General features: G+C 46.2%; 1 protein-coding gene across 1 annotated transcript in view; it reads left to right on the forward strand.

The window, feature by feature from the left end:
- VIT (vitrin) overlaps positions 1-21,961 on the forward strand; it is an 81,785-nt gene that overhangs the window by 23,804 nt on the left and 36,020 nt on the right. Inside the window, exons 4-7 of the mRNA XM_088026617.1 lie at positions 815-971; positions 6,303-6,436; positions 11,085-11,162; positions 17,788-17,979. Coding sequence (XP_087882743.1) covers positions 815-971; positions 6,303-6,436; positions 11,085-11,162; positions 17,788-17,979 — 561 coding nt within the window. The remainder of the gene's footprint in view (positions 1-814; positions 972-6,302; positions 6,437-11,084; positions 11,163-17,787; positions 17,980-21,961) is intronic.

The raw sequence follows: 21,961 nt of genomic DNA on the forward strand, positions 1-21,961 counted from the left end.
CTTGCCTGATGGACAGTGCTAGTCTGGCAATGGCTGCAACAAAGCCAAAAAGGAGAGAGGAAGAATGAATTCCCTCTGGATGCTCCATGGGGGAGTTCCTCGCTTTCCACCAAGTGTTGGGGAGATGAGTAAAGATGGGTCTCATCTTGCTCTGGATCTAGGACCCGTTCTCTAGGACCACAACCAAAGATCTCTTTCATGATCTGTCTCCCCATCCAACAACCTTCCATTGTGCCCCACCTCCTGAAGAGAAGACAAGCACTACCTCCTCCCTCACCTGGCCCAGCCCTCCCGTTCTCCATCCTCCTGGCCAGCTCCAGCACAGGGCCTCTGAGGCAGCAGGCCAACCTGGTCCTGGCGTCCTGGCCCCCGGGCCCAGCCTCCCTCATTTACCCTTCCTGAAATGCCTTCCCTTTGTCCTGTAAGGTTGTCTGAGAGGTCCCTCTTTTCCTGGGCTAGCTCCTGAGCATCTGAAAAATCAGTGTTCTCCAGCCATGGGCTCAAGGTGACATTTCTGACCCTTGGAGGTGGGTCTTTTCCCAGAGTTCTCCTCTTCAATTGTCTAGAGAAGCACAAGATTCCACCTCTGTTTCTGCTCTCAGCAGGTTAAATGCAATTGATGGTCATTGTTGTTCTTTGGGTCTGAGGAGTGTCCTAATTATATCTTTGTTTTCATTATATGGAGAGGACCCAGGGCCAGCCCAGGCTCTGGCTTTTGGAGATTAAGTAAATGAACAGTTATGACCTAACAGAGTCACCCCATATATAAGCTGATACCACTAAGTGTAATTTTGACCTCATTTTGCTTTCCCAGCTGTGCCCCAGATCAACTGCGATGTCAAAGCTGGAAAGATAATCAATCCTGAGTTTGTTGTAAAATGTCCGGCAGGATGCCAAGACCCGAAATACCACGTTTATGGCACGGATATCTATGCATCCTACTCGAGCGTGTGTGGCGCCGCGATTCACAGGTGGGTAGCTCCAAGCTCCTTAACAAGGAGCAGTCAGGCTGTGGGGAGGGAGCTCCCCGTGCAGGTTGCCTGACTGAGCAAGCAACACTGTACACATGTAACCGTGGCAACCCTACCCCATGGGATTATACAGAAGCCATGCGTGGTCCCAGATCTCCTTTCACAGCGCTCCCTGGAAAGGACCAACTTCTCCCTGACCCTAAGGGGATGGGGAGGAGAATTCCACTCTCCCATGTTCATGACAAGGAAACCATAGTTCTCGGTGACATAAAGCATGTTTTTTCTACCGGTAGGTGCTGAATGAGGAAATCATAGGGATGTGACTAAGGAAGGCCTGGAAATTCGGAGAAGAAATGCCACGGCAGTGGTGATGGCCTGGAGACAAGTAGAACAGGAAAAGTGAGGAAGAGGGTGACAGGTGGTTCTGCTCAGGCAGCTGTTGGTTTGGGCTCCAGGAACGAGGGCAGGAAGTAGGACATGCTTTGAACTAAGTCACTGCCTAAATGAAGAGCGGCAGAAGTGACCTTCACAGAACCCTTTTGCTTAGGCTGGGAGTCCAAACTCGGGAGATGCATGTTTACTTCCTGTCTTTGATAATAAGGCTAAGAGTGTCCACGTCGAGCATCTCACTTATGTCACCTTATTTAATCCTCACGGTTCCCTATGCGGTAGCTACTACTGTTCCCCACATCTTAAGGATGGAGAGAGACTGACTAGCTTTTCTAAGGCCGCACTATTAACAAGTATCCAAGTGGGGACTCGAACCTAAGTCCAGTGCCCACGCTCCTAACCACCACTTTGAGATGGTTTGGGACATGACTCCTGAATCAATGCTCAGCCACCAGACACTGGGCAAAGTTTCTGAAGTATTCGGGCTTCAGGATCTTTTTCCTTCTCTTCACTTGCACACCAGTCAGGTGATGGAGCCATTGTGTCCCTGCCAGAGAGAGGGGGAAAGATGTAAAACTTACTCCCTCTACAGGTGTCTCGTCAGTAGCCTCTCAGAAATTTGGGGAAGCAGCAAGAACAAAGTCTACGTGTAAACTGAGATTTAAGAATTACCAGCAGGGTCTGTTGGCCGTCCTCCTCACCGCTGCTGCGGAGGGCTGATGAGCTTGACTGATTTTCCAACGGGAGCAGGACTCTGAAGGTTCTATTATGGAGAAGTAGGGAAACATTCAAGAAAAACTACACCAAACCCTGTTTCTTAACCCCAGACTGTAGAAAAAATATTTTGCTTTCACTCTGAAAGAAATTTCATGCAAAAAGGAAAGAGGTACACAAATCTACCCATACATGCATACGCATGTGCACGAATACACACATGCTCCCACACGTTTGCACACATGTGCATGCTCACATGCATCCTTACACATGTGTGTGCATGCCCGAACAGCATCCACACCTTGAGCACTCTCCAGTCCGTGTCTGTGTGGACACTGATGTCTGTTGCAGGGGCCAAGCCTGTCTTAAGGTCGCCTATATTTTTCCAGCTGGAATCCAAAATGGTTGGCACTTGCTTCCTCTGGCCCTCGCTGGCTCTGTCTTGCCTTTCTGTGTTTCCCAGGCAGGTCAGAGTCGCGTGAGTTAATCCAGCCTCACAAAGATGTCGTCATAATCACAGTAATCCCTTGCACTGTGATTCTCTCCTTCTAGCATCATTTCAACCCCACGAGGCTGCTGTTAACATTCCCGTTTGTTAGAAGAGGAGCTGAGAAATAAGGAAGTTAATTCAATGGCTAGTTAGTTGCACATTCAGGATTAGAGCTCATGTCCCGGGACTTCCAGTCCAGAGCCCAAGAGACACATTTACCTAAGAACGGGGGAGCCCCAGTACTGTTTAATAGACAAAGGGAAGTGGATGCAGACTTTGGACCGGTAAAAGTCGGAATGGCTTTACGATGGATGGACACACCACCGGGGACAAAATAAGAACGGTATTGACAAGGACCAGGACTTGGCAATCCCAGCGTTTGGATTGGGGTGTAGGAACTCGTGGAGAGACTATAGAGGAGGGTAGAGGGGTGAAAAAGAACTTGAATGTTTCAAAAAACAAGACTTGCTACTTGAACAACCAAGTGCCCGTTTGAAACTTCCTGGACCAGCGTCTGATCTAGTGGGAAACTCTATTCGGAAAGAAGTATCACTGTCCATGAGGAGGATGAATAGGGGTCTTAAGGGAGAACAGATAGGAATTTTGGATACTCTCAGTTTTTTGTTTTTTTTTTTCACACACAGAACAAGTCTGTTTTCAGAAGGCAGGATTCAAGACAGAGAACTTGAGTAGAAAGTACACACGGGGCCTCCAATATTGGCCTGTCAGAGCCCCCCATGTTCAGAACTGGAAGGCTGGGGAGAGCACACTTTGGTTTAGACATTCAGATTTAGCTTTAGGATTTAATATTCATACAATATATCATAATCAGATGTCTTATTATGAGTGATTCCCTCAATTCTTTCAAACCAAAAGGATGATGAACATATTTGAGGCATCATATTTTGGCTCAGTCTTGTCCTGAATCAACCTCTGTATTTAGAGTGGGACCAAGTACTGGAGAGAAGGAAGATTTCTCCCCAATGGGGCGATGAGGGGGCCATCCTCATGCAGAGCACTCTCCATGCTGATTTCTGACCAGATGCCTACCCTGAGAATGGCAATTGTTCAAATCCCAGCCCTTTTCTCCGAACATGCAGCTGACCCTCAGCTGAGCCCAGGTCCCTGGCACTGGGGTCGGGGAGGACAGGAACCTGAAGGCTATGTCCAGCATCATGCAGGGCATCTGAGGATGCAAAGAAGTGAAACCGGTTTTTGCTCTTTCAGAGAATATATACGAGGTGCCTATCCCTGAGTGAGGATAGAAATGAGGTCACATTTACATAAATTCTCCAAAGTATCATGGCTCCTATCTGCTTGCTAAGTGAAACCACAGCCTCTTGCAGGCTCTCTCCCTCCTCCAGTGTCTCCTCCAGTGGTCGAGTCTCTGGTGCTTTCCACCTCCATGGACTGCCGTTGGCATCTGGAGTTTATAGACCACTGACCTCCCCAGCATCTACCCTTCTCTAGAATATCTGAGAAGATCCACATCCTCCAGTTAAGTCCACCCTCAAGATGAGGCATCCCTCTTGCCTGCAACAGAGAAATCTCATGAGCACACCATAGTTCCGTCCTGCACCTTCCCTAAAGGCTGGGTTTTCAGTCTCACATCACCCTCAGATGGGGCGTCAGCAGCCCTGTCCAGCTTGAGAAGCCCCTGGGCCCTTCCCATTTCCTCAAACAGCCTGAGGGAAGCTCACCACAGGACCCCCTCCCCCCTCACTGCGAATGGCACCTGCCGTGCTTCGGACTTCACTTCAACAGGACCAAGTGCCCCCACACACATTTCCTCAATACAATGGACTATGAAACTGAGGGCAGAATAATTTCCTGGGAGGGAAAGAAAAAAGCTGTTATTTCTATCTTCCCCATTAATTATAAGTAAAGGGAGCAGGGGATAATTTTTTTTTCAAATAAATAGAATGTTCAGCTGTGCTCGTCAATGCTGAATGGCCAGCTCCCCCAAAGCAGGGGTAGTGCTGAGTTACCAATTTCAGGGGTTTAAATCCTCCCACCATGGCTGATTTCAAGCTACCGTGTGAAATGAACCAACTCTCACAATCCTGGAAAGTTAACGGTTGGCTTTCATAAGCCCATGTGGGCGGCATCCACACACCACCGACAGGCCTTCCAACGCACACAGAAGGATAAAATATTGTCTTTTCTCTAAGAAAATGTCTAATCCAGTTGGGAGACAAAAATCAACTCAAGAAATGTTTAGGAAAAAGCACAAGACCGAATAAAAATCAGAGTCTGGGTTGTGAGACAAGAGTCTGAGGCATCGTTAGGAAGGGATGGAGCCAAGTCTTTTCAGAATCTCTCTGGAGAAGAAACTGTTGGGCCTCATCAGGCAGAAGTGGGAGCTGGTTTTCCAGAAGGAAAGAGCAGCATGAACAAGACACGTGAGTGGAAACCATGTGCTCTGTGGGGGTTGCTGAGACCAGCCTGGCTGCACCTGGGAGACCTGAGCTAACGGATTCTGAGCTCCCGAGAGAAAAGAGAGGGCAGGGTCACAAAGATTTGGAAAGATGACCCTCAAAAAATAAACAAAAATAAAAAAATAAATAAAAATCTCTCCAGGTCAGAATAAAAAGAAAAAAAAGATTTGGAAAGATGAGGAGTTGGCATCAGGAGGTACCTGTGCTTTTGGACTCTGAGGGGCAACTGTGACCAACTGGGACAAACCCAGGATTCCAGGTCAGCTAGACCTGGGTTCAAATCCCTCCCTTGCAATTTAACCAGTTACAAAATCTGGCCTGAGTCACTCCACTGGTCCAAGCCCAATTCTGGGAAATGGGAACAATAGCACAGCCTTCCCTCTGCAACCCACAGGTTTGCCAGGAGGAGCCGATGAGAAAAAAAAAATTACACAGGGATGATTTTAAAGCAATTACGTGCTCTATATGTCAAGTACTATTATCACTTTCCTTCCTTCTGGGTCATTGAGCAGTTGAGTGTTGAAAGTTCTTGACTCATGAAGGTGGAAGGGCAGGAAACGGCAACTCTCATTCCTGGGGGGGAGGGAGGGTGTTGATGAGAACAAATCCAAGTGCATTTTTAGCTGCCTGCGTGCCACAAATCAGAGATCCCCACAGGAGCCATTTTAGGCTCTGGGGCAAAGAAAGGACAATGGGAAGGGACACCGAGGAACCAGAATGGAGGCCTTGCTTCACATGCAAGCAAAGAGGTAGATAGGTCAGTCTCTGTCCCATCAGGATCTAAAATCTTCAAAATCGTAGAAATTAAAGAAACGATTTCTAGGAGCTAATCTTTTTAATGAGTTCAGTTTAGCCATGCACCTCCCTTCCCTGGCCCAAAATAAAAGGAATAATGTGCTTTGTAAAATGTCATGGCCACCCTTCAAAATAGCGGGAGTCATTCTGCCATGTCATGACACCAAATTAAAAACGGTCAGGAAAGACATTTTACTTAAAAGAACAAACTAGTGGGAATGAGGAAACCAAGGAAAAGAAATCTGAGGCATGGTGGCAAAGAGAAATTGCTGCCTAACGAAACAACCAGGTCCTGATAATAAGAAAGAGGACATCTGACCTGGAGGTCAGGTGCTGGGCCATGCGATGGAGGCACCCTTCTTGGGGGGTGGGCTGCAAGTCAGGGTAAACCTTGTCTGAATCTCCCTACTTTCATATCTTTCAGTAAAGACAGAGGCCGGTTTGATGGTCGGTTGATTGCGTCAAACGGTATTTTTCTGTTCACATTTTTGTTTCTCTTCATAGTGGCGTGCTTGATAATTCAGGAGGGAAAATACTTGTTCGGAAAGTCGCTGGACAATCTGGCTACAAAGGGAGTTACTCCAATGGTGTCCAGTCGTTGTCACTGCCACGCTGGAGAGAGTCCTTCATTGTCTCAGGTAGGCCCGCGCTCTGGAGACGCCCCGCCATGCCCGGGAGCTTGGCCTAAGTGACCTCACGGGATGAAATGTGCTCTTTTCAATGTTCTGTTGGCTTTAGTGTGTGGCCCAACTCATTTCATCAAAATCTGAAGCATCAGCTCTTCCGATAATTAGGATCATGAAACAATAAATTATAATGATGGTGATAAATCACTACAAAGTCTGGAAATATTAAAAGGCTCCAATTGCTCATTTTATAAAACACTGCAGCTACCTGTAAATCCAGTCAAACTTTTAATGAAGTGAATTACATTTAATAGCTTGGGTTTTTTTTTAACTACTTCTTTAGTGAGGCCAAATATGTCTCATATCTGGATCCTCATTTCTTGATATTTCTGGTAAATGGAGAGGGATATAGGCTCTTAGAGAACCGAGCTACTATTCTGAGATTTCTTTTTGTTTAATTAATTGTTTAACTAGTCAGTTCTTGCTCTCTAGCTCCTTAGGATTTCTGCAGATAATCATTTTCACTCTTTACTTTTCTCTTCCAATGAGGTGATGTCAGTGAACTAATGACTAGTGTGATTTCACAGTGAAAAGGTAGCCAAGTGTCTCTCTATTATCATGACCTGCCCTTGCCTATTTTTGTGAAATTCCCCCAACCTAACCTTTTATTCTGAATTTTAATTGAAAGAAAAATTAAAAGAATACTACAATGAATACCCATATTCCCTTCACCTAGCAACATTTGCTTTATCTATCTACCTATCATTTATTTTATTTTGTTCTAATCCCTGTGAAAATAACCTGCAAGGCATCATGACATTTCATCCCTCAATACTTCGGCACACAACTGGTAAAATCAAGAACATTTTCCTAAATAACCACATTACCAATACCACCCCTAAAAAATGAACATTGATACAAGAATGTTATCTAGCAAATAGTCCTTATTCAATTGTATCCAGTTATCCTAAAATAGTCTTCATAGCAAGTTCTTCTTCTCCTTAGTTCTCCTCCTCTCTCCTTCCCTCCCCTTCCTCCCCCCTCCCTTCCTCTCTCTCTCTCTCTCTCTCTTTCTGATCCACAATCTAATAAAAATCACCCATTGCATTTGGTTGGCATGTCTGTTTACTCTCTTTAAATCTAGAACAAGCTACCACCACACCACCTTTTTTGGCCATGAATGGCAAAGACATTTTTGAAGTCCCAGCCAGTTGTCTAGTGCTGTGTCTCACGATCGGGACCACAAACATGTCCAGCTATTTCCTCATGACTGGATTCAGGTTAACTATTTCGCCAAGGGTGCTACCTAGGTAGTATCCTAGCCTATCCATTCTGCTGTATCACAGTGGCCCTCTCAGGAGGCACAATAATGTCAGTTTGTCCAGTCATTGGTGATGCTACAGTTGACTGGTTGAATACATTACAGTCTCTCTCCATGGTAAAGATACCTTGTAATTAATAAGTAATCTGTAGGGTGATACTTCCAAACAGCATGAATAACTCATTCCCCAGCAAATTCACCTAATGATTTTAACATCTATTGGTGATCCTTGCAATAGCAAGAATTGCACTAGAAATTAAAAAATTATGATTGTTCTAATCCCGTCATTCCTTCCACATTTATTAGCAAGTATTCTTATATAAAGAAGAGGGGTATTTCCCCCTCTCTACACCTATTTTTTCAAGTACCATTATGGACTCATGGATTGTTTTTGAAAATATGTTATAATCCATTATTATCATTATTCTTTTTGGCACTCAAATTTTCCAAGTTTGGCCAGTGGGAGCCCTTCAGGCTCTTTTTTTTTGACATGTCCTGATTGGTGTTTGAGCACAACACAGTGTTCTATCACCATCTTATACTCGCCTTACTCTGGGCCTTGAATCTCCCATTTTCTTCAAAAAGGCTTCACATGATTTTAAGTAGATTCTAATAAAGCTTCCCAGCACCCCAACAAGATTAGGAGCCGTGCCACTCTCCTGAGGAACCACCTATGGAAGGACCAACTGAAGCAAGGAGGGGAGAAATATTTTGTAACATAGTAACTCTTCCAGTCCAGGTAGTTTTCTTGTACCTTTATGTGTCCCAAGCCCCAACTCCTACTATACTCCATTGACCAGAGTTTTAACAGAACTAAAAAGAGACCTTTTAGGATTCTTCACAACTTGAGCAGTCCCTGTTTCCTCTTGCCTGCAGAATTCTGCACACCCAGGGCTCAAATTAAATGGGTTTCTACGTCAGATAGTAGAAGGTCATCAAACACGGTACTGAGAGAATGCAGAATAGGGGCCATATGAAAATGCTAATATCTAGAATCCAAATGTGTCAAATATAGAGAGAAATATAATCTCTACATAGGTGTTTACCAAGTCGCTCCTGGCTAAGTAAGAATGTTTCAATCTTAAGTACATAGCCTGCAATTCAAGAATCCCAACGGAGGTTTAAAAAGAAAAATTAACTCCAAGAGAGTAGAGATATTTGGGGTTTTGTAAATGAAAATCAGTCTGCTGAGATTATTCCCTATAAATCTCAACTTCCGTGTCCCCTCATTTCACGTAGTGACATCTAACCAAAACACTTCTTGCCAATTATAACAAACGTGTGTGCTTCTGCAATGGCTAGGAGCCTCTTCCAAATGGGTGAACAGGGAGAGCTCATTGCAGCATAAGGGCATTGACTGGCCAGTAGCCAAGGCTTGCTCCCCACTATCTGGGGACTCAAGTTTAGCTGGATTGGGTCCGAATCCTCCTCTGAGGGCTCAGGTGCCTCCGTAACCTCTCTCTAGGTTTTTATTTCTAATTTTCACAGATCACTGTGCTTTTAGTTAATTCACTTTGGCGGGCAGGGATGGGAGCAGGACCCGGAGTGTGCATTTTTGGTCAGCACAATCTTTTGACAGTCCAGGGATAGGGAAGGTCAGAGAGGGACCTCCTAATACAGCCCATTTGTTCTTTGATCCACATTTCAGAAAACTGAGCTCATGTTCCTTTTCCTTCTGAATAGAAGCAGAAAGAACCAGAGGATTTCAGATGCGAGAATAGTAAGCAGAGGGAGACGATGTCTCTGCGGTGCACTCTGTTGATAAAATGAGGCCTGCAGCCGTGGGGCCCTCCTTGGGTCCGAAATAACCTCAATCACTGTTATTTGGAGGAGGCCCAGACAAGGGCGGGGGACCTGGAAAGGCCAAGCTCTGTTCCCGGGGTGAGGGGGGGGTACTTGAATGAGATGAAATAACTCCATAAGCCCAAACATTTTGCCTCATCACCACTTTGAGTGATATTTATAGGTAATGTCAGCATAGAATCTTCGCATCTCTCTGGTAACATATAGTTCCAAAAGAGTTTAACTCTTTTTTTTTTCATTAGATCCCTACAACTTAATGTAGTAAATTGGCCCATATCGTTGTCCATATTTCCCGAATGAGAAAAATGAGAGTCTCAGTGATTGAGGCAGCTAATTAATGGCAAATTGGAACAGAAACCTAGAGGTTCTTATTCCCAGTGCCAGGTCCTTTCTGCCCCTGTCATTCCGTCTGCCTCCTGACTCTGCAATCCCTTGTATCAATGGGGTTTTTGGCAAAATCCTGCTCTAGATTCTGTCCCACCCGTCAGGCTCTCCATACGACACTCCTCACTATCTCCTCCCCAAGCCTATCCTGTAAAACTACTTCCTTAAATTGTGTGTTAAAATTCTTTCATTATCAGATGTAAATATTGGGGAACAGGTGAGACCCCTCTGAGTTGTAACAGAGACCTAAGCATTAAGGTATTCCTTCTCTGAATAAATACTTATTGAGCATCTCCTACATTGCAGACACTGCTCTAGGTGCCGATTCGACAGTTACCAAGTGAGACGGATCCCCTACCTTCGGGGGTGAGGGGAGGCTTCTGTATCCCAAGTGACACTTTCCATCTCATTGTGGAGCAAAACTCCCATGGAGGCATGTCAGGCATCATTTCCTGGTGGAGGGAGGCTTTGTAGACTGCAGGCTTCTAGGGCAATTTTCAGTCCTATCGGGCTTGGTACCTCCTTACCCAGCCCCGATCACCTGATCGTCTTTCTTTTTTATGCCTCCTTTGTTTCCCTGATACATATTAACATTCCTTCTCGTCACCTGGCCTCTAAACTCTCTTTCCCTAGGTGGGCAACAAATGCTTATTTTGAAAACTACTTTTAGGTTTCTCTAGTGCCATGGAATTCAAATGGATCCCACAGGGTCCGTGAAAGGGAAAGAGAGCTATTCTGCACAGCTAGCCTGTGACCAGAGCTCTGGGGCATCCAGAAGGAGAGCTTGGGGAGTGTTTTTACATCCATCTACTGACCTAATTAAACATTCAACACCACATGTATGAAAACCTTAGCTTACATGTCACATCTTCATGAGCAGAATAAGGGTTACTAATGGGAACTCTGAGTCATGGAGATTTTATTGCTTCCTTCCTAATATTAATAAAACACAGGCTCTACAGGAAAACAAAACATCTCTTGACTTTCTTATTATAATCAACAATTCACCTGGGGGGGGGGGAGACTGACGGATTTATTGAACACCAGAGAGATAAATAGGAAGGAGAGAATCAACTTACCAGAACAGAACCATCTAAAACTTCTAGCTCTAGAAATAAATCATTTTTTTCCATTTTTTTTCTTTTTTTGCAGAAGGTAAACCCCAAAAGGGTGTAACCTACCCATCGGCTCTTACATATTCATCAACGAAAAGTCCCCCTGCCAAAACAGGCAAGTGTTCACGTGTGATTTCATCTACCCAAGTTTGTAAACACGTGTTTTAGGAGGTAGTATAGAAATTAACATCTTAACTGGTCAAGCTCCACTGACTCCGGCAATATTATAACAGATGCCAAGAACACGGGCACAGAAATCAAGGGGATCAGATGGGTAGGTTGAAGGATAATGCTTTAGTTTTTGGGTTTTGTTTTTGCAATTCCAAGATTATATCTATGTTTGTGTCATTTGCATTCAGAATGATGGTTGCCTTTGATTGTACTGTATTGTTGCTTTAGAAGATGACAGGTCCAGGGGCACCTGGATGGCTCAGTCAGTTAAGCATCTGCCTTCGGCTCAGGTCATGATCCCAGGGTCCTGGGATCGAGCCCCGTGTCGGGCTCCTTGCTCAGTGGGGAGCCTGCTTCTCCCCCTCTCTCTCTGCCTGCCGCTCTGCCTACTTGTGCTCTCTCTATCTCTCTGTCAAATAAATAAAATCTTTAAAAAGAAGAAGAAGAAGAAGAAGATGACAGGACATTCTGTCTAGAAACGTTCCCTGGCCGTTGAGAGGGGAAACGCTGTCTCTGCTCAGGTAGGAAATGAAGGGAAGCAACAGGGATAATGTGGTGTATGTTCACAGAAAGCAACTCATGGAAATACACCAAGCCAAAGATACACTGTTTATGAAGTTGTGTGGACCCAGCTTCCTGTGAACCACAAATGGAGTACAGGTGGACCGCAAACGAGGAAAATACCTTTTCCTAGGTTTCTGTGTTAAAGCGGGAGCTGGACTATGCATTATTGTGTCTTTGGGGGCACTTTGATTTCCCACACAAAGAGAAGGGATAAACATCCCTTTCCAACATACACATAAAAGGGATACTCGGGGTCTCGCCCAGCTTCTAGAGGAACCGCTCCTTAAAATTATAGTCTCATTAAAGAGTAAGCTTTCACCAGTTCAAATAAAAAAAATCCCAGTGAGAACTGTAAAAAGTGCCCCCCTTTGTGGCTACCCAAATGATAAAATTCCTACAGAAAGTGGGGGAAGCAGATGAGATGAAGACGTGAGGGCCAGCAGTTGGTTCCTCCAGTCTTGGCATGCCCCTATAAAGTGCTTCTTAATCCCTCCAAGACTGTGAGTTAACAGGTAAATCAGGTTAGGATGACCCCCTCAAAGCATAATAACCTTCTTCCACGGGAAAATATCTCACTCAAAAAAATAGAAAGCACCTTCAAAAAATAAAAATCAAAAGCATCTTGATTTGCCTGGTGCAGCTCCTGCTGAGGATGGACATTCCTAAGATTTAAATGCTGTTTCCCCAGGCAGTTAGCAACCATCATGCAGGCAGCTGTTACTTGGCTAGAGTCTCAGGCTACTCTGAGCTAAATACAAACAGGTAAGTGTTGGTTTGTAGAAGCTCATCAAACCCGAGAAGGCACATTGCTGGCGTTACAGTAAAAGAAAAAGGAAAGTAAATCTTTATTAGAGGCTGCTGAGCAAGAGTGGCAGGAGAACCCCCTCCTGGTTCCCTTTGGTCATCGGCCCAGCCCCTCCCCCTGGAGGCAAATCAAGCTGAAGTTTATGATGATATGTTTGATTTCCTAAGAACCTCCTGCCCTCGCTGTCTATCCCCACTAAGGCCACCCCTTGCCCTTGTCTTGAGAGTAAGACAGTTTCTACCAGAACTCTACAGTGGTCTTGGGCCACCCTCTGATGGGAACCACGTTCTGGAATCTTGAGGCTATTTATGACTTGCCTTCCACTTTGTTCCCCTTTTGAGGAAAAACATACAGAATTTGGAATATAACAAATGTGGGTCCAAATCCTGGCTCTGCTACCGATTGTTTGTGAGACCTTATGTACATTCCTTGACCTCTTGGAATACATATTCCTTACCCTAAAAATGGGAATTCTTGAATTGGCTTCCAGGATTGTGATTAATATCAAATGTGAATGCTTATGTAAAAGAGGCCATCACAGTTGTCTGGCACATAGTAGATGCTCAATGAATATTAGATTTCCTGCCCCCGTGTGTAATCCTGAGGCCTGTAGTGAGTTAGTGGCAGGAAGAGCCAAGTCCCCCCCAACACTCCGACCTCCAAGCACTGCTGTTAAACTGGCTTCAGTGTCTTTTTCATGGTGCCTCACATTTGACACCTACTGAAAGCACTGTTTTCACTGGGGCAAAGAGACGTGTGACATAACATGATGACAGACGTCAGCTACTGCCATTGCTCGAATACCTACCACGTGGCAAGCAGACATGATCTCTAATTATGACAACAGCCCGGCCAGATAGGTCCAACCATCCCCATTTTTCAGGAAAGGAAGCCAGGCACAAAGAACTTTAGTGGCCAAGCTGGTGAGAGCTGAAGTCAGAAGTCCAGTCTAACATTGCCTGGCAGTTCTCAAATCAGATTTCCAAGGCCCATCCCAGATCCAGTGAATCAGAATCTATGTGGTTAGGGCCCTGGGGTCTGCATTTTAACACTATGATCTAATGATGAATCAAGTGTAGGGAGGAGCTCTGAGGACCTCCTACTGCTGCTGAGAAGGTAGTTGTCTACAACTGTTCATGACCTCGGGGCGCCTGGGGGGCTCAGTTGGTTAAGTGTCTGCCTTCAGCTCAGGTCATGATGCCGGGGTCCTGGGATTGAGCCCCACATTGGGCTCCCTGCTCGGTGGGGAGCCTGCTTCTCCCTCTGCCTCTCCCTCTGCTCATGCTCTCTCTCACTTTCTCTCAAATAAATAAAATCTTAAAAAAAAAAAAACCAAAAACTGTTCACGACCTCGTCCAAAGAGTAATATGTTAACAGCCTAAAGGAAGTTTTTTATAAAAGTTTTCCCATGAAAATCTTTTGAAAAGATTTCCATGAAACTTCCATGTATCTGAGATTATATGGAGAAACTATTTTACTGGTTTCATTTTTTTTTAAGATTTTATTTATTTATTTGACAGAGAGAGACACAGCAGGAGAGGGAGCACAAGCAGGGGGAGTAGGAGAGGGAGAAGCGGGCTTCCCGCCGAGCAGGGAGCCTGATGCGGGGCTCGATCCCAGGACCCTGGGATCATGACCTGAGCCGAAGGCAGACGCCCAACAACTGAGCCACCCAGGTGCCCCAACTGGTTTCATTTTAATTTGCTCAAAAGGAACCAGGTACTATGAAGAATTCATTTTGGGTCACATCTAGCATTATGTTCAGTAAGGAATTGTGAGCAGTTGGGGTAGAGCTTTTTCTCTCTTCATTTTAAAGACGGTTCTATTCCATGCAGGAGAGCAAGCAGAAACAACAGCCCGTGGGAGACCATGGAAAACCAGAGATGGACCTGTTGGTTGAATTGATGACATGCTTGAAAGTATCTGTGTTTTAAGCAAGTAACACAAATGGCTGTCATCAGGATATTTAATCTGTTCTCCAGCAATCAGTATTAGTGAAGGAAGACTGGGGTATTTAGAAATATCAGAATTATCCAATGGTGTGATAAAAAAATAATTCATAGTTCCAATATCTAATAAGTGTAAGGTGGCAAAAATGTTCATTATTGCTAGTTTTATTTTTTAATTATGGTTTAATTAATAATTTGTAAGTAAAATGTACTATAGGGTTTTATATATTTCTTTCCAAATTAATAATTTTATCCTATTTCATAAAATATACGAGTCATTCTATTAAATGGCTTTTCCCTTTATGAAGTAGGTCCAACCTGGGCCTGCATTCCCCTGCCAAGGCACTAATGGTTCATGGCATTTACCAGAGGGTGAGACAGAAGACTATTTTGGAGAAATTAGAAATTTCCCTAGGACTTGTTATGAACACTCAATTCCTTTGAAGTCACGGAAATGTCGTAAATCACACAGGTTCGGTTTTGCCCAAGGATGGCGTTAAGACTGGCTGAACCCCCAAGGCCACTCACTGCCAGGTCTTTAGCAATTTGTCTGACACGGTCTATGGGCAGATTTAAAGGTGACCCACTGTTAGCAACAACAGGGTGAATGAGAGATCTGTCTCCTGCCCTGATGGCCCTATGCCCACGAGAGCAGACTGAAGGGCCAAACTCCCATCCGTGCCCGGGGCACCATCAGCCAGCCTGCTCTCCTGAGTCACTGCTGTGATCCCTGCAGAAGGTGGCAGTGGCAGGGTGACAAACCTCCAGATGCCAGTGCTGGGTAGTGGGTCTACATGCCCCGCCCCACATCTGTCTGCATGGCTGGTCCACAGGCCCAGGGCCGACACCATTTTCCCAGCATGCTGTGTGGTGTCAAAGGGGAAGTTGTGTGGTGTCAAAGGGGAAGTTGGGTGGTTCAAAGGGGAAGTTGGGTGGTTCAAAGGGGAAGTTGTGTGGTTCAAAGGGGAAGTTGGGTGGTGTCAAAGGGGCAGTTGTGTGGTTCAAAGGGGAAGTTGTGTGGTGTCAAAGAGGAAGTTGTGTGGTTCAAAGGGGAAGTTGTGTGGTTCAAAGGGGAAGTTGGGTGGTGTCAAAGGGGAAGTTGGGTGGTGTCAAAGGGGAAGTTGGGTGGTTCAAAGGGGAAGTTGGGTGGTTCAAAGGGGAAGTTGGGTGGTGTCAAAGGGGCAGTTGTGTGGTTCAAAGGGGAAGTTGTGTGGTGTCAAAGGGGAAGTTGTGTGGTTCAAAGGGGAAGTTGTGTGGTTCAAAGGGGAAGTTGTGTGGTTCAAAGGGGAAGTTGGGTGGTGTCAAAGGGGAAGTTGGGTGGTTCAAAGGGGAAGTTGGGTGGTTCAAAGGGGAAGTTGGGTGGTGTCAAAGGGGCAGTTGTGTGGTTCAAAGGGGAAGTTGTGTGGTGTCAAAGGGGAAGTTGTGTGGTTCAAAGGGGAAGTTGGGTGGTTCAAAGGGGAAGTTGGGTGGTGTCAAAGGGGAAGTTGTGTGGTTCAAAGGGGAAGTTGGGTGGTTCAAAGGGGAAGTTGGGTGGTTCAAAGGGGAAGTTGAGTGGTGTCAAAGGGGCAGTTGTGTGGTTCAAAGGGGAAGTTGTGTGGTGTCAAAGGGGAAGTTGTGTGGTTCAAAGGGGAAATTGTGTGGTTCAAAGGGGAAGTTGTGTGGTTCAAAGGGGAAGTTGTGTGGTTCAAAGGGGAAGTTGGGTGCTGTCAAAGGGGAAGTTGGGTGGTTCAAAGGGGAAGTTGGGTGGTTCAAAGGGGAAGTTGGGTGGTGTCAAAGGGGAAGTTGTGTGGTTCAAAGGGGAAGTTGGGTGGTGTCAAAGGGGAAGTTGGGTGGTTCAAAGGGGAAGTTGGGTGGTGTCAAAGGGGAAGTTGGATGGTGTCAAAGGGGAAGTTGGGTGGTTCAAAGGGGAAGTTGGGTGGTTCAAAGGGGAAGTTGGGTGGTTCACAGAAGCGTGCAGTGCCTTCTCATCTCACATGCGGTCCTCTTGGCTGCTTTTTTGTGCACCAGAGATGCATCAGCCCTAAGCAGAGTCAAAAGCTAGAGCTAGGATGCGGTGGATAAGCTGAAAAATATCCCCCCACCAAAGATACCCCTGTCTTAGTCTCTGGAATCTGTGGATTCTTCGGTATCTGGCAAAACACCAACAGGGAGAGGGAGGGGGGCTTTGCGGATGGGATTAAGTTAAGGCTTTTTAGATGGGGAGGTTATCCTGAATCATCTGGGGGGGCCGTGGGGGGGCAGAGGGAGATCTGATACACACGGAGGAGAAGGTCATATGAAGATGGAGCAGAGGGATACCCGAGGATGTCGGCCGTGAAGCCTGGAGGGGGGTGGCCGCATGCCAAGGAATGCCAGCAGGTGCCAGACAATGGAAGAGGCAGCTTCTGTACCTGGCGTACCTGCCATGGGGCTCAGGAGACCCATGTAACTGTGGCTGTTGTTCCCTCCCAGGACTGGGGCACTGTTCAGTTTGGGGGGCCATTTTGTGTCTCCTTCTGGCACAGACCCATGGTTGTCAATTCAATAGCCAATGCCCACTGGGTAGCCATTTGTCCCCTTGCCCTGAACCTTCAGAGAAATTGTCAGGGCACTCAGAATACTAATAAATCGAGACTTGTTTAAAATCGTGGAAACAATCTAAATAATTACACATGAATGAAGAGCCCAATTTAGAAGTAGAATCTAGATGGTCCTGACCATCTAATTATTTCTGTCACCCCATTTTACAGATGAGAAAACTGGGACCCAGAGGAGTTAGTTGACTAGCCATGAACCAATGTAAGCCAGAACATCTAGAATGAATTTTCTAAGAGTCAATCATAGAGAAAGCCCCAAGGGTTCCTTCCATCCCTAGGTCAATGCTAACTGACACAGAAGGAAACAGAGGGAGGGAAGGAAGAAGGACAGAAGACAGGAAGAAAGAAAAAGAAAGTTCATGAACCATTGCTCCTGGTGTCTGGCAAAATAATTTCACAGTTAATCGAGTTCTACCCTCTCTATGTTGCTGTAGCATTTAAACACTGTTTTAAATTGTTTAAATATTTTATTGTTATTTAGTGTTTGGTTTGTTTATTGGCTCATTGCTCCATCCAGGCTGTACATTCCTTTCAGACAGGTGGATTTTATCCTCCGCAGCAGCTAGCACAGATCTTTGCTCAAAGCTAGCATTCAATAAACATTTATTTTGTTTCTGTCTTCAAGAGCCTACCAGCAATTTTGTAGGCCCCAGTATCATTTCGTCTCTTTTACAGGTGAGGCCACAAAAGTCTATCAGAAGCCACCAGTCCCAGGAACAACCGCACAGCCGGTCACCCTGATGCAGGTAACAGGAGCCCCGGCCACTGAAGCCACCCACACCAGCCTGCCAAAGCCATCCCCATCCACAGGTTCTACCACCAGCAGCCTCAGACCACAGCCTGTGGGCCACAGGAGCTGGGAACTGGGTCAGTAGGTAGATTGTGTGTTGTCATGTGCTAGCAAAGTAGGAGACTGGGCTTTCTGAATGCTTGTGTGGAGTGCCCATCTCCCACCTTTTGAGCTGGGTGAGGGGTCGTGCTAAGACCTGGGCCGGGAGTATGTGGTTGTGTCCTCCCAGACTCAAGGGGTAGACTTGAGCCTAAGGCTAATTCAGGACCAAGCTATGAGCTAAGCAAACCATGCAGAAGGGGCTGAAGACAGATTCAAGAGCGGGACTGTGGAAGGTAGAAAATTACACAAAAGCTTCCTATTGCAAAATCCGCATTTCTCCACGAGCCCAGATGAAGGAATAGTGGCTTCAATGGAAATACTGTTGGGTTTTAAGTGACACATTGTATATTCCCGGAAGCCTCCAAATATTAGAAGCAAACAAAACAAAACAAAAAAACTCCTATAGGGAAAACCAGAGAGCTACTTTTATTCCTTTTCTGATCGCTTTTTATGCATCCATCTCTTAAGTCATGTTTTAGCTTTTACCAAAGTCCGTTTTATGAAATTAATCTCAGTAGTACATCAAACAGGACCTTAAGAGCTCATCTGAGAACCCCATCTCTAGTTTCTACACAGGCTTATATGCCAGCCGCCCAAGGCTAATAAGCACCCCTCTCACTTGTAAATGTCTTCTGGCAAGAGCTTGGAAAATTCCGCAGCAGGAGTGACACTTCTGTCTCAGCAGGCCTTTCTAAATATTTCCCACCTGGGGCCATTTTTCCCTTCCAGGAGGAAGTGCCGGGGTCTTGTTGTCTTCAGCGTCACCTCCAGCTTCCAGACATTTCTGACACACAGCATGGCCCTTCCCCCTCTCATATGTATCAGAGCCCAGCCATGTATTCATCCCTTTCTCTAACAAATAATTTCAGCACTTGCTAGGCGCTAGACACTCTTCGAAGCACCTTACAAACACTCGCCTAGGACATCCTCATACCAGCCCTCTGCAGTAGATCTCAGTGGATGGATGACTTCTACTTTGACTAATCCCTTGTCCTGATGAGGAACCCGGGCAGCAGGGCTGTGAGCAAGCCTGCCCAGCTCACACAGCTGAGAAGCGGAACCCCCAGCAGCCGGGGTCTCCTGTGACTGGCCTGCAGCAGGCGCCCCTGCCATCCACGAGCGCCCCGGGCATAGATGAGGCCGTCGCAGAAGCAGGCCGTTAGGCACCACCAACTCCCGCTGTGATGAGTAACAACAACAGTGGAATGCAGGTCGGTCTAGGCTTCCCCGGGTTGCGCACACCGCGCACCCCTTTATTCAATGTTCCTAATGACTCTACGAATCTAGGAGTATTATCAGTCTGTTCAATGAACGACCCATGGAAGAAACTATGATATAAAGTCCCCAAATAAAAATACCATAAAAATACTGTCTGGAATACATAAGACACGCCCCCCATCCCGTTCCTGTGTAACCCTAGCCGGCGGCCAGAGCACAGGCTCAGGGTGCCTGCCAGAGAGAGAAATGGAAGGAAGAAAGGAAGGAAGGAAGGAAGGAAGGAAGGAAGGAAGGAAGGACGGACGGACGCTGGGTGGGGGAGCCCCACAGCCAAGAGTTTTCCTCTTTCTAAACTTCAGGCTCTTGACTTTTAGAGCCCTTGATTCTTTCAAAGACTTCGGAGGACTTGAGTAAGTTGTTTGTTCCTGGGGCCTCCTTCTTTACATAACACATATAATTTTTACATAACACATATAATTAAACATGTGGCATATTTATTTGGCTACACTGGGAGCCTGGAAATCCTGGGACACATTGGGCCTGTGCATGTAGAAACCTCAACCACCTCAGGTTGTGGTTCCCACTCTGGCACAGTCTCATTATTCCTGGCCGGGGCACAGGGCCGTTGGCTGGCAGCCTCCAGCCCATCGGCCTCCCTCTTCAACCTCACCCAGCCCCCGTGCCCAGGGCATCCCACAGACTGCCAGGCAAACACTCAGAGCGAGGGCTCCGGCCCGCATCCACCGTAGCTGCCAAGAAAGGGGCCAAACTGGGCAGGGAGGAGGGGACAGAGGGTGAGAAAAAATGATATTGCCAACTCAAAGGATTTTCTGTAGGGACGAAGAGAAGTGAAAATGGGTGTTTGAAGACCTGTGTCTTTTTGTTGTTAACAGTTAGTTGAGATACTTTTCACATATCATACAATTCACCCATTTAAAGTGTACAATTCAGTGGTTCTTAGCAATCACCAAGTTGTGCAACCATCACTGTGACCGATTCTAGAACATTTTCGTCACCCCAAAAAGAAACCCTGTGCCCATGAACTAATCCCTCCCTCCCCAGCCCCAGGTAATTGCCCATCTACTTTCATGAATGCCTATATTAATGTATGGCCATAGATATTTGCTGTGATATTTTAGCCCAACTAAATTAAATAATATTTAGTGCACAGATAATCCCTTTTCTTCTTCAAATGAATTGAGCATGTTCTGCCAACTCTAACAGAACGACTCTTCTACTGTTGATAGACAAGTGAGTTGTCGTTACTACATTTATTAAGGGCTTTCCCCTCTCTTTTTATATGTGACTAGAGTCAAAAGATTGTAGAAGTTGGTTGTGGATGGGGTGGCCAAGTAAAAGTTAATTTATTTATTCAACCAACAAATATTTATTGCATGCCTACAATGTGTCAGGCACTGTTCTGGGATCTTGGGCCGCACGTATGAACACATTGTACCAAGATCCCTGCAATGGGTTCGCTTCAGCTCTGGACACCCATAAGTGTGTAGCCAGAACAGGAATAATCTGCATTTGGGGTCTATGAGTCCTCTTTGCTCTACAATGAGCTAAAGAGCTGCCGCTCACACAGAACATAAGAACTTGGAGGGAGTCTAGTGGAAAGTGGGAACTTCGTAGCTGGAAAAGACAGGGGCTCTCCCGGCCCAGGAAGAGGAGCTGATACACGTGGAAGAACAAGGAAGATGGGGCTGGACACCCCTTAACTGACCCATGAATGGGTAAACCTAACAAGATAGCAAGGAACAAGTCAAGGCTGGGGGTAGGGGAGCCAAGAGCCAGAGCGATAGAGACCTCTCGGAGGGACAAGAGTGAGGCTGTTCTGTTCGTCATGGAAGATGCCAAGGACTACACAGGCACCCACGGGGAGCTAGGCAGCTGCAGGGCCGCATCCCAGGGCCAGAGGGGGCAGCAAGGTAGAACCAGATCCACAGATATGCTGAAGAAAGAGTTCTGGAAAAGGCCTGCTACAGGGTCAGCTAAATCTACCACAGGCTTCCAAGGGTGGGGCTGCTTTGCTGGGCATTATTTTCCTAGTCAGGTTCTTTCCAAGAAGTGCCACAGTTGCCTCAGGAGACCTAACTGATTATGTCTGTCCACAGAGAAGGGGCAGACCAAGGAGGGGAGCGGAGCGCCACCTAGTGGCAAGGCATGTGGATGGCTGTGGGCATTCACCTTTCCAGGGAGGAGAAGGGAGACCAGCATCTCCGACTGCCCTTCCCGCCCCCCACACGCGATTTCCCTTCTCACCAACACTTATCTCCTCTCTGAAAGTTTATCTTGTTTTCTTAAAATCCAATCTTACAAATAGCAAGAAAAAGAGGAACCTTCCCATAGAAAAATGGGGGAAGGTCATGACCACGCAAGCCACAGTGGAAGAACTGTAAGCGACCCAGACTTCGCACTTACGAGAGTATATCCTAAGGTAATTATCATCTGAGGGTGAGAAGGAGCCTGGACACAGATGTTGTTCCTCATAGAAAAATAAAGATAAGCGGTTCAACTGTCTGCCATCAGAATGGTTAGAGCGATTACCACACAGCTATTAACATTTTGGTGAATATATGCACTTACTGACATGAGGTTGGCCCGTGACAGACTGTTCGGTCAAAGAAGGAGGCGACAAAACGGCACGGGTGCTGATCTCGCTTTGGTACTTGTCCGTACGTGAGAATGTGTGCCTAGAGAGAGGGAAACAGTGCTTTATGCCATGGTTGCGCACCC

The sequence above is a fragment of the Eumetopias jubatus genome, unplaced genomic scaffold (assembly GCF_037043125.1).
Source record: "Eumetopias jubatus isolate StellerSeaLion01/CBP00866 unplaced genomic scaffold, mEumJub1_p1.0 scaffold_9, whole genome shotgun sequence".
Classification (NCBI taxonomy): Eukaryota; Metazoa; Chordata; class Mammalia; order Carnivora; family Otariidae; genus Eumetopias; species Eumetopias jubatus.